Source organism: Colletes gigas, unplaced genomic scaffold (genome assembly GCF_013123115.1).
Source record: "Colletes gigas isolate AHSC1104 unplaced genomic scaffold, ASM1312311v1 Colletes_gigas_Sc00044, whole genome shotgun sequence".
Classification (NCBI taxonomy): Eukaryota; Metazoa; Arthropoda; class Insecta; order Hymenoptera; family Colletidae; genus Colletes; species Colletes gigas.
The window spans coordinates 1,218,669-1,232,550 of record NW_025106673.1 but is presented as its reverse complement, the minus strand read 5'-3'; the positions used below and the strand labels follow the sequence as shown (position 1 = coordinate 1,232,550).

At 35.8% G+C, this 13,882-nt stretch overlaps 1 protein-coding gene across 1 annotated transcript in view; it reads left to right on the top strand.

Moving 5' to 3' along the window:
• The window catches only part of LOC122403127 (guanine nucleotide-binding protein G(I)/G(S)/G(T) subunit beta-1), a 35,880-nt gene that overhangs the window by 17,981 nt on the left and 4,017 nt on the right, over nt 1-13,882 (top strand). Inside the window, exons 2-3 of the mRNA XM_043406466.1 lie at nt 9,921-10,429; nt 13,731-13,876. Coding sequence (XP_043262401.1) covers nt 10,373-10,429; nt 13,731-13,876 — 203 coding nt within the window. The 5' untranslated portion in view covers nt 9,921-10,372. The remainder of the gene's footprint in view (nt 1-9,920; nt 10,430-13,730; nt 13,877-13,882) is intronic.

Genomic DNA, 13,882 nt, shown 5'->3' with positions numbered 1-13,882 from the left:
ACAATTGTGCGGAACGGAACAGAGCGGAGTCATTATCTTCCCGATCCCACAACAGTAATTATAAAAATCTAATGTCTCGAAAACTTCAATACGAAATCCGTATTTTACTGTGTTTTTTTGCGTTTTCAATTTTTCACACTTAGGATTTGGAATCGAAAAATCGGAAAAAATTCTCAAACACGTATCTCAATAACCACAATGCACCAGATTTTTTTCATAATTTTTGTACTCGATTAAATAGGGGAAATAGGCAGAAATTCGTTAATCCGAATTTTCTCAATAACTAACCTTCCAAACAAGATGGAGGGTTAAAATTTGGCACAGAACGTTTTTTCTTGATACTCTATCGATGGATCCATCGTATGTCACATTTCGTTCAAGGGCACATTTGACCACCTTATTCGGCTATACCCTTTCATGCGAATCTTTAAAATATCATAACTCCTGAACGGATTGGATGCTTTTAATGTTTCAAAAAGCAAACAACGCGTATTTTAGTGTAAAATATGTAGAAATTCTAACAATATTGAAGAAGTTGTTCCTTGACACCGTAAAGTGAGAAAAAGCCTCCTAAAACTGGTCCAATTTTCAAACGTCCATAACTCCTAGAATAGTGAATATATTTCAATGAAATTTTTTTCTAAAGCAGAACCCTTGGGTACCTACACGAAAGTATTAGACAACTTTTCTGTAGAGCGTCAAACAAATTTATTAAAAATGAAAAACGAATTTTTAAGAAAAATCTACGGGGGGGGGGGATTAGGGGTAGATGCCCAAATTCTCGGCGAAAAAAAAAAAAATTCGAATCGTTCTAAAAAAATTATTTCTAGGTTTTGGGGTCAAATACAAGTAGTTTGGGTGAATATACATACCCCCGAAATTCTACATATTTTCGAGAAAAAATTCATTACGGGCGAAATTTTAACCGTCAATAAATTCTTAACGAAGCTTCCATCAACAAATTGGTATTCTTGATTTTCGTCTTATTTTGGCCTCTAGAATCTCCCAATAAAATTTTTCCCAGGGGTGGCCGAACACCCTGTATACTAGTGAATATACGTATACTAAGTATACAACTTTAACCACACATAAATATTAATAGATACTTCGTACAAATTTATGAACTTCATAGAAATTATATATAGTTTCGTAAGTGTTCTCTTTAAAAGAGCACCAAAACAGACCATCAGATTTTAACCGTTTGTCGAATTTTGTCATGTTTCCATTCCTGATCAGAAATATAGTGAATCAACGCCATTAATTAATACCTACTTATTTCTAGTACCTACCTTAATTCTTTATCAGAAATAAAAAGACGAAAACATTCGATAAACGGTTAAAAGACTAAATCAGGGTTAGACTTGGAATATATTTCGAGTAACGAATGTAAATAAATTGCTATACGTTGGAATTTTTTCATTGTACATTCGAATAAAATTTGGTTCATTTTTGTGAATAACATTCCACCAAAACGATGAGAGTTATTAAATGCGGTGATATATGTATAGATTTACATTTTGTAAACAGTCAGTGTATACGTTCACTAGTGAAAGTATTGTTACTTATGCGCATGTGTGCTTTAACCGGTGAAAGTAGTGAATGTATGCATTCACTTATTCACGCTTTGGCTGTGCCATATACAAAACTTGATTACATCTTATTTTCTAATAATCACGTAAGCAACTGTTAACAGAAATTATAACTATGAACACAATATTATTAAACCTGAATTTCATACAGGATGAAATATTACAATTCACTAGTAACAAATTTGAAAAACATTTAAATATCAGGATTTGGCACCTTGGAGTGTTTTGAGCGATATAATGTGCAGTAAAAAACGTGAGCGAACAACTTCAAACGATCATCTCTACAAAGCATTAATAAATAGTTACTAATAAGTTAATGTTTTCATTATCCAATCAGTCTAAAGTAGGAATTATTTTCTCACCAAGTGTAACAATTTTGGAATATACAACAGAAAAAAGGATCATTCTTCTATTTGAGATTACTATATCAATCGTAAGAAACTCGATTTCGTATCTATATTTCTGTGCATTTGAAAAACAGCGTTCGTAAAGAATGAGAGTACAGACATTGATGCTATCGTCGTTAGTTAAAACGCAACGATTAACTTGTCTCGTAGAGAAGAAGCATGGGAACAATGGCCGGATCCATGGAACACAAAGACTGTCGGAGTGCCGTTTCTCCAATACCTAGGAGCAGTTCTCTCGAAAGGGAAAACTCCTCGAGATATCGAAACACGGTGGATAGGTAAACAGAGGCTTATAGCAAAAACAAGGATATAGTTGACCCACTTGTTGGAACCGATTCTTGGCAGGTGCAGTTCTCCAACAGGCGTCCAACGACAACCGCCGGCACGTTGTATATTAGGTAGACCTTTGGTGGCTTCTCCCATTCTTTCACGCAGCTGTAAAGACCGTTGGGCCGTGCCAGGGACTTGGTCGAAGTACACACTTGGTGTGAGGTACTTGGCAGCCTCGCGGTTGTATACACCCGGCTCGAGACAGATGGGAAGTGCGAGAGATAGATAGATAGATAGATAGAGAGAGAGAGAGAGACACACACACACACAGAGGCGCAGAGAGAGAGAGAGAGAGAGAGAGAGAGAGAGAGAGAGAGAGAGAGAGAGAGAGAGAGAGAGAGAGATCGTATTGGACGTTGACCCGCGTGGTTCAACTGTTGCTCCCATTCGTGCATCCGGGAACGCGTGTAGAAAGGCCTAGGGATCCCGATGATAGAGGAGTCCTCTGTTAGATAGGTCCACGAGCCTCCCCATCAGCCTCGAATGCCTCAGGAATGACAGAGTCAGACGATTCGCACAGATATTACATGAGAATCGTTCTCTGCGTTTTCCTTGATAAGGGTGATAAGCGGAATGTAGGTCAAACGCGTTAGGATGAAGTTTTTCTATGTTGAATCTAGTAAACGCGTTCTACTTCGTTAATTACACATTCCTCGGATTCTTTTCTGCCTATGAAGATTGAGTGTCAAGAATATACGTTTGCAGATTTCTACACACTATTTAGAGACACTATCGGTTTGTTTGTATATTTTATTTTCTCCTCTATTATCTTACACTACGGTGATCCATAAGTTCTTTCGTTTTGTTTCGATATTAATATTTGCATAACTTTTTCAATCGAAATATTTCATTTATATGGGTGATATCGCAAAATGCTCTTTTTTATTCTATGTTACTTTCGGTCGAAATATTTGAAGGAAACGAGTTTGAAAGTACTTTTAAGACACCTGCCGGTAACAGGAAATCGAACCAACAACGGCGAAGGAATTATGTGAATTGTAAGGTGAATGGGATGCTCCAATTCGTGTAGCATAAAAAGAGTTTTTTTTTTATTTTTTGGTATATTTACTATATTATTTTGGAATATAATAATGTTTACATTTAATAGCAATCGTCATTTGTTGCTAGTATATTTTCAGTAAAAAAGAAGAACGTAACTTATGAGCCACTATAATAGCGTAACAGGGGAAGTATTGCTATCAACCCTTCGACTCCGTTATTTCTCGTTTATGAATATTTTGATACGAAATAGTTTATCAAATAACCGGAAAATCAATTTCTCAAGGAGAGAAATTCACTAAAAGCAAAACAAATACAAAAGTATTTTTGAAATAACAATAACTGAGATATTTCTCTAAAAGTAAAAATAAATTATAAAATAGAAAAAACGGTCGTGCGTGTACAAATTCAAAAGCAAAAATTAACTCTCATCCTTTTTCTTCTGTGGTCCTAAATTTTTAATTAAAAGTTTGGAATATTAAAAGCAAGAAAATTGTATGCTTTCTAAGTTAATGCTGGTAAAGTTTTCTAACAACGCTGTTATCTTTTTTCAGAAGATATGTTAGTTTTCCGTAACTGAATTGTCCCGAGATTGTTTCTTTGCAAGGGTGGTCGATACACAATACCAGTCACTCAGAAATTAATAGAATTTTAGAAGCGCCTGATGGGCCGCAACCAGCGATGATATTCCTAATTCCAAGTAACACATTGAAGAACTGCTCAAAACTGATTCTAATTTTGAACCGACATGCGAAGGGCGATGATACTCTGCTCAAAATAATTTCAAAATTTTATCTACAAAATTAAACGAATATTGTTAAAAAATATTTAATCCTTTATTAGAAGTTCTTGTTGTTTTATCCTTATTACTCGTAAGTAGAAAGTTGAATTAAATGTTATTTCATTTTTGGTTAGAACAAATTTCATTTCAATAGTAAATAATGTTGGTAAAATGGTAAACGATGTTTTAAATTTAATATATATTTCTGTCTACTAACTACAATTGTTGAATAACTGCCAGACAATGCACAATATAAGAACAATTCAAATATCGTTAATCATTTTATCAACATTATGTGCTACTGTCTTCAAGTTTATTTATAACAATCACGTAATATCTAATATAACTTCCCACTTGTCAAATACTGCACATTTAGTATCATATCCACAAATATTCTTCATAATTATTGTGTTTGAAATTTCATCGTGTAAATAAAAATAGTAGCTTTGAAATGACATATATTTATTACAACAAAATTTATTTCCTTCTTTGTCTATTGCTATAATTTTTACCGTAACCTAAATAGTATAACATTAGTTATTTCCAGTTTTAACTTGTCATAGTCACGGACACGTGCCCAGTTATTATTATCTATACATAAAATTGTCAGGAAAGTATATACTACTAGTACGTACAGATAAAACAATTGCGACTCGTGAATTTTTATTACTGTAAGTTTAAGTTTTACATTTTTACTTGATTTGAATTATGAGTTTCTTCTAAATTTGTATATACATATAGTGGTTGTTTACTTGCTGATGATAAATATTTTAAGAAATGATTCTACAGAGAAAGATCAAGCATGATGAAATTGTATTTGTGGCTTTATTTCCGAATTATGAATTGCTGATAATACGTGAAAAAATTACGATTTCTTTCAAAAAATTTATTTTACCTTTTTATGAAAAATGTAATTCTCATTAATGTGTTTTTAAATCTTTCTAAAAATATTTTAAAATAAATTACATACAAGAAGCAATCATCATTAATATATACAATATAAAATTTAAATATAAGTTTCATTTAAGTACATTCAGCTGTTTAAACACAATCGTATTAACAGCCGTGTAAACATGCGTACATACGTACATATAAAAAATATTTTCTGTTCTTATTAGTCGAAACATGATCAGGGAGGCTTACATCGTGTTTGCCTGGAAACAAAATTTTCTCGAAATTTTTCTTAAGCACGATACTTTCTTTATAAAGTGGAAAGTTAGAAAGCCTCAATACAATTTCATTATTCTCGATTTTCTTCTTATTTTGACCTGTACGGTCACGTTTTTGATCTCCTAAAATATTTACCACCAGTGGGTAAACACATTGTATAAATTATACCATGTAGGTATTAGATGTCTGAAGAGGATTGCGAAGGACAGTTAAAACGTTAAGTGCTTTTTTTCAAAGATATAAAATATTTCTTTCGTTGCTCAAACGAGAACACAAAATACTGCTTTACAAGAAATAGTATATCCTTTGGTAAACAACAATTTTTTAACGATTGGATATAGCTGCTACTAATTTCTTATTATTGATGACAAAATTTTGTTTATAATTAAAAACAGTTTTATTTTGTTTTTGATTACTTCGGATGCTCAAACAGTTTTAAATTCAACAATTATGTTGGCGTATGTAATAATTTTAAGTCGTTGTACAGAAAATAATATACAGTGAACGGTTGCCACTTTTCAGTAGAAAACTGCAAGTTTGTTTTGTAAAATATTAAGATACTTAATTTTGTTATAATTATATCGATAAATTCCTTATTGTTATCTTCATTAATTACTATACAACCTCCTCAGTATCGATGCTTTATCGTTAAAACTGTTTTATTTTTATTGTATTTTATATTTGACTTTCATTCACATAATACTTTTATCATTCGAATTAAATAAATTAACTTTTACTTTATCGAAAAACATTACATTGTTTCAGAAACATGAAAAATAATTTATATATTTTTTTATGCAAATTCTAAGTATTTTAATGGATTTAGTTTTAGAGATGTAAGGTTTTTTTAATTTTGTTCTCTGATTATAATGTAAGATTCGATGAATAGTTTTCGATAGTAAGGGCTAATTATCAAGGAATATAGAAAAAACCAGTTAAGTGGATATCCCATAGCTAATAACTAATATTTTAAGAAAAAAAAAAAAAAAACAGTGAAGGAAATTCCAGAAACTATTGCATCTAATCCCGTTCGAGTTAATATTGACCGAAAGTCTCCATTGGATACGAGTTGATCTAATGTGCTAGGTATTTCTAGCGATGACAGTGTTTTTAGGCCAGCTTTTCACAAACATACGCGCTTATTTTTAAGTGACAAATAATAGTTGCATTCTATTTTCTACCTTTTGAAATGTGTTTAACTACAAAGTCTACTTTTTTATTTATATTCGACTTTCTACTTTTTGAAATATATTTAATTCCAAATTTAATTTTGATTAGAAATTCGAAAAGAATTGTATCCAAGTACAGTTAAATATATACATATGTTAAAAACTTACATGTTCTTTGGTTTTTTAAATAGTCTTTTTTTTTTTATTTGTTTTATTCTTATTTTAGAAAGCTATAGATGGCATATATCCTCTATTTTTTCATAATTAATATCTGATTTTGCCTAATTTTTTTCTTTTCTTTTATACAATGTTCTTTGTGAAATAATAGTATAGTAAAGTATCTAACAAATTACTAATGTTATCTAATTTGTAATATCCCAAATAAGAGGGGCGAATGACCAGTTAACAAATTATGCTTATGACATGTAATTTTGATATTTTCGACTCAGTCTTCAAAGTAAAAAAATGTCAGCGTATAAATATTTTGCAGCAAGTATTCAATCGTTGCATCATGATTAATATATGTATAAAATTCTAGAATAAATTATTTAATCTATTCGTTTACAGATTCATTTTATGATTGATGTCAATTTTGTGATCATTTCAAGAATACAAAATGTAATATGAAATATTAAATATCAATGGCGTGTTGCGAATTCAGAATACTGAAGATGAATGTAATTAGAAATATTCCAAAATATAGCAATGCTTTCCTGCAACGTGAATTACAGTAAAGACAAAAGAGGAGAAAAATGGGTGCTGTGTTTCATGTGTTTCGTGTGGGTACATTGTGAATGTGCTGGATGTGACTTTGAAAGTTACACTTCTGACTACTGGAAATAAATTTTAGGACTTAGATAAAATTCATATTTATTTAAGATAATTGTTTCTATGCTGTGGTTTTTGTGCCTGATTAAATCATAAGGGAAAATAATTTTACTATCTACTTAGTTTTTAAAATTTTATTAAGGTTATTTGGAGTATCATTATTCCAAATGCATCTTAAAAAAATCGTCCCTTTATGATATTATGCAGTGTTATTTATTTCTATCCTCTACTGTAATTTTCTATTCATCCTAAACAAACCAGTATTTCAAATAAGCTGTACTTCCTCTGCATTGTAAAACGGTGATAGGCGATCTCATAGAGTGTAAAAAGAACTCTACTCTATGTGGGATCAGTATTATTAAAATCAGCATAGGATGTCATAATATCCATGTGAATAATTCTATTATTTCAAGAAATAGATCGAACAACGTCCGACTCTCGCTTCTATCGTAAAACTGAGGGGTGAAAGATTTGTAAACCCGGCCCGACGATTGTGCTCAGTATCCGTTTTAAGTCGATTCCTGTTCCAAGCTTTCGAACTCGGAACGGTTATCGTAGTATCATGACGGTGTGCCGCCAACGGCAACCTGTCACACGCTCGACAATGGCGTCCTGCCGACGCCGGTAGTCAGCCGGTACGCGGGCGCCGTGGCGCCAGTGTCGCTTATCCCTTCCCTTTTGATTTCATCCGCCCAGGCGGTCTTCTCTCGAAACCACGTCCTCCCTGGGTGTGGTTCGAAACCGCGTCCGAAGATCGTGTACAATTTTCAAGCCGTGTGTTTCGTGTCTTGTTCGAATAAATTCAAACGTGTCTACCTCGAGCGTGGTGACGAACGTGTACGCTGATTCGCTGCCGCGTGCCCTTACCGAGAGGGTAACGTGCAACAGACGAAGAGAGAGAGTAGGGTAGAGTACTAGCGTCAGAGCGAGACACGGTGAGAGAGAGGAGAGGGTCAGAGCACGAGAGAGACAGACGAGTGGGGCGAGCCACGACTGTTCATCGATTCTTTGCTTCGACGGTTCTGTGAACGCGGCATGAAAAGAGAACTCGCACCAATGGGCGCGTTTTACCGGTCCTCGTACGTGTGTATACGTGTGGATCTACCGTGGTAGAGAAGTGCTCCTCTTTTCGGCTTTCTGACGGAACATCTTCGCGGGAATTTCCGGCGTTCCATCGACGGCGCAATCTGGCGGTAGAAGTCGGGTTCAGAGAGGTTGCTCTTCGCCCCCTCCGTAGGAACGTTTCACGCAGAGAGGTTATGTTCGCTCGAGATCCATGACGCTCTGACAAGAGTGGAAGACGGACGGAGCGTGTAAGTGTTGGATTTTCGTTACTCCTTTCGATTCGTTCAAATTCTCTCGCGTGTGCTCCGCTAGAGCTTTCGGACATTGTACGTTGTGATATTAATCTAAGTATTTTGGGAGTTTATCAGGGCTATGGAAGTTGGTTAAAATGCTTCGTTCGAGTGGTTTTTATTAGAGACCCTCGAGGCAGAGGATATTATCAGTTTCCGAGGGTGACGGAGTTTTTAGTATCGGAACACCCGGTATTGTAGTCGGTTTCGTGATTGCTCATGCGCCGAGCGATTCTGTTGGTTCCGGAAAATGAGAACACCTTGCGTTAGATCGACAACCCTCGGATTCCCCGGGTTGTGAGACCTTTTGGAGGTGAAGGACGCTCGTTGCCACCGAATTCCGATGCAGGCTAAAAAATTAACCGATTGGGAAGAAGCTACTCACTTGGTAGAGTGAACAGCCTGTTCCCATAAGTTGATAACAAATTGTGAAAAATATGTTCAATATCGAAAGGAAGATGGTGAGTTCGGTTTTCTCAGAGCGTCGGACGACTACGTTTGTTAAATAAGTTTCCGGAAACTTCATAGATTAACCGTAGTTTGGACGCAGTCGTTAGTTAAAAATAGCAGGCAAACGTTTAGCACGATATTCTCGTGCACGCATTTCGAACACATTTTTTTCTCTTTTTGTAAAGTAAGCCGAGTGAATTTGGAAGCTCAGAATAGATAAGCAAGGGTTAATATTGGTAGAAACTGAAAGCAATATGCTATTTAATTTTATCCAGCAATTAATGATTAATGACACTCTAGTAACGTATAAACGAAAAAATATGTTCTTCGTGCCATGAATGTGCCAAGGTGGATGAAAATAGAACTGTAAAAACGAGTTAGCTGTACTAGTAATTATAGCACTTTTACGAAATGTTAATAATGTTACTAGTCCTTTACCCAAAGAACGAATGCTCATAAAAATTAATATACAGCAACCGGTATATTATTTTTTATTTATCGAGTACTTCGAAATCACGTTTGATGTTTGCATGAATTATAGTGGTATTAACGTGTATTCTATATTGGTTACATACAATTTAAATTTGAATCTCAGATTAAATCTATAAAATTTCTCGTTTTATTATAGCGCACTTCGTGGCTGTACCAAATCAATCAAACGCTTAAAAATAGAGGTGTAGAGGGCGGCCATTATCAAATATTTAACTCAGAAAAAAATCTGCATGGCTCATTTTTGGAGCAGGTTAAATTTGAATCTCTATTCTATGTTTTCCTGTGGAAGCGAAAACTGTACACAACAACCGGAACACTTAAACAAATAATTGTTCTGAATTTGTTATTAGGGGTGGCAACGGTCTCGCTAGGAGGTGTCGAAGCTGGCGCGAGGGGCGGGAGAGTCAGCGGTGGCCTGGCTCTGGTTCCGGTGGTAGCGGCGGAAACGGAAGCCGCGACAGCAGCAGATCAGAGAGGACTGGGAAAGGCCGTTGGAACTTGCTGGAGGTGGAGATTCGATCTTCCTCTTCTCGTTTTTCTTCCTCTTATTCCCGTTCCTGGTGGTGGAAAGCTCGAGAACCTCCGTTGGCCACCGGAAGAAGCGTTGGCGGCGTGACACTGGGCCCCGACCACCTTCGTGTGAGAAGGCAAGCGAAATAAGGAGCCACTCATCCCTCAAGAACTACGTTTTAAGCTTCGTTGGGAGTGCATCGTTTCCTTCTTCACCTCCTGCTTCTCACGAGACACCCTTTTCACCCTTAACCGGGTGCTCACACGATTGGCGTATCGCTAGACAGGCATCATGAGCGAGCTCGAAAACCTTCGTCAGGAGGCGGACGCGTTGAAGAATGCCATACGAGTAAGTTGGCCTTCTTTATTCCGTAAAAGAAGTTGATTGTTGCTATATACTTTGTTAGATGTTCAAGCTATTTTCAGCGTACAATACGTCGACAATGCTGAAAACAATTAGGGGATCGCTTGATAATTTGAAAGAATGAACCAAGCACCAGGGATGAATGAAACACCGTTGAATATATGTAACTTGTAGCGGAGCTTTTAATGTTTTGGATATCTTATTGTACGATAATGTTGCGTTGGTCGAGTGATCCTTTAATTCTCTTGAGCGTGCGTTACAAAAATGAATTTACAGTTCGATAAATTTGAGAGAGTCAGATCCAAATAAGTATACAAGGTGTCTCAGCATCGATGGTACAACTGACGAGGTGGTGATTCTACATGAAAAAAAAAAACAAATAAAAAATAAAGTATAACTATGGGATTAGATGGATGGATCGTGATACAAATAGCACTAATACCATTACTATCAACATGATGTGCTATGTTATCTTTGCTTATAGATTTAGTGCATGTAATTTACTTATTAAACTAACTTAATTGATACAAAAATTGTTGAAAATTGTTGCATATTTTGCACTGTTTTGCTGCATAAACAGTGTACTCTCTGAATTAGATTTGTAGAAGATATTCTGCATCTTAAAATCTTCAAATGCCAAATGATTCTTGTTTTCAATTGAGGAATGCTTAAAGTATTCTTCTTATACTCTTTTATTTGAACGTGATCCCATAAATAAAAATCAAGGGGTGTCAAATTTGGGGGTTATGGTTAGTCAAAACTGAAGATAATAACATATTAAGACAATAAATAAAATTGTGATACGTGCTGAGGGGATGAGTGTGTAAAAATGCAAAAAAACATAATAAAAATCTGTATCAAAACCTATTCATCTAAGCCATAGTTAAATGCGCGTGTATTCGGTGAATATTCAGAGTTAGTTTTCTCGACAACGAAACCTCAAATGAAAATATGTTGTTGTTTATTTTTGATTTGTTTTTTCATGCAAAATCATCCCATCTCCGGTTGTATCACCGATGCTGAGACACCCTGTATAATATTTTCCTTGAACGTTTAACGCGTTGACTGCTAAACAAATACCTGTGAAATCTTCTACGAGGCCAAAATTTTATTTTTAAACGGTTGGAGACTATATAACTAAAAATCTGTCGTGGTACTTATTTCTGTTACCTCGTCATAACTTCACGAGCCCTATCTAGATATAGTTTTTTTAATACCTCATTTTGAGACTTAACGTTTTTAGCCTCTCAGTGAAAAGTGTTGATAACAATGACATTTAATATGTTGAAGCGATAAAGTTGTTCGATCAAGTGATTTTTTATCGTCTATAGTAGTTTAATTTATAAAATGAGGTTTTGGGAATTTTCTTAGTTTTCTGAACCACGCAACTGCTTTGTATTTATTGTAGAGCGGGCTTTCATATCGCAACAGTTTCCTGTCCACGAATTATCTCTAAACCATAAGCGATAGTGACTTCTGATAGCATTAAGCAGTGATTCATTCGATCTTAATCTCCAGAATTTTGCACGATTTCGGAACCACGTCGATTTTCTAATAATTTCGTTCGCTCATTGTTACCAGACACGGTGGTCCGTTGCTGAAAATCGGCCGACAGTTTCACACATTCTCCATGTTTGCTGGCAATCTGTGAAACATCGAGGACAAAGCAACAGTTCTCCATGCAACAGCGGTGTATTGTCTTAAAAGAAAAAAGTCTAGGACGTCTCTCGGCTCGAAGTGCACTTGGCATTAAACAACCGACCCCTATTCTCCTCCTAACGAGTCAGCGATTTTTTATTTTCCACCGTGCTCGACCCTAAGGGGTTTCAATAAAATCATAAACATTATTTAAAAAAAAAAAAGTAATTTTGGCACATATTTTTTTCTGGTACTTGTCAATTCTTTTTAATGCAATTTTCGTATCCATCTCACTGATATCGGTTTTATTTATTCGAAATTCTTATTCTCTTACTTACATCATATTATACTTGTTACACATGTGTGATGTGTTGGTCGGGTATGTTCATTTCTTCGAACTCTTAAAATCAATATTCGCTATCACGACAGAATCCCTTTATAAATAGTATTATGAGATCGTCTGCTCTACCCCCTTCAAATCTCCTTAAAATTGGGCTGCGTGGCACTTATCCTATTCAAGCATGTATGATCCGAACAATGCTATTCCTTTATACTTCATTTAAAAGAGTAATTCGCGCTAGAACTTTCATCCCCATAGTAACCATAAAACGGTTTTTAAAACCGGCAATTTTCGATCAATTTGTTTTATCACTGTCGTCATAGTCATCAACCGGCTATTGTCTAGCATGGCGGTTAGGATTTAGCGCGAATTAGAAGTTCTTGCTGGTGGAATATCCTCATCGATGGCAATCGGTGGGTTCCCTGTATGGTGGAAACGTAGAAGCCAGAGGTGGTAGTGGTGTGGTGTGTGGTGGTGGTAGGGCGCGGCATAACCGTCGCTTCTCTCTGATCAATACGCCACCATTCCTCTCTCTCTCTCTCTCTCGCGCGCGCTTTCTGTCTTGTTTCTTCTCTCCGCATGTTTCGCTCTTTCTCCCTTTTTCTAGCGTACGTGAAGTTACACGCATCGTCAGGCGTGTACGGTAATATGCGGCTGCGATAAATAGAATGAACGTTTTTAACATCTCGCGACAATATTTCAACGATTCGCACGTTTCTCCTATTTATTGGCATTTACTATCCAATTCGATACGATCAAACGCAACCTCGTAGAAAAATAGTCATAAGCATTCTGCTGGAAACGTTCGTTTCTCGTATCGATGAGAAACACTGTCAATTGAGTCTCCTCAAGCAGATCGCAAACGCAATCTATGAACACGCTTGTTGCATTCTGTGTTACTTCGAAAGGTCAATCCAAAGTACCATTGACTCTCTAAAATTCGTTTTCTCCAGATCATGAATTTCTTTATTGAATCCCAGTAATTTATGGAATTTTCGACATTTTGCTTGTTTCATTGACGTAACTCGTTCGAATACGACATTTGACCTTTCGTCGGCTAAATTTGTGCACGCGCACCATGTGCTTGAACGAAATTTTCACGTGAAACTCATTAACCAACTCAATTGGTGTACATCTAAAAAATAACATGCCGATGTTAGTCTACGTAACATCTGGACTGCACCGTCAAGCTACATTCTCATTGCAAAAGTACATGACAACTAAGCTTTTCCTATTTTATATGAAATTCAAAGGACAAACAGAAAAGGCTGGTTATTTGATTAATTTTTTCTTTTTCTGTTATTCCAGGATGCCAGAAAAGCAGCATGCGACACGACGTTGGTCCAGGCCACGTCGGGCATGGAGCCTATTGGCCGGATACAGATGCGGACGAGACGCACGCTTCGTGGTCACTTAGCCAAGATTTATGCGATGCACTGGGGCAGTGACTCAAGGTAACT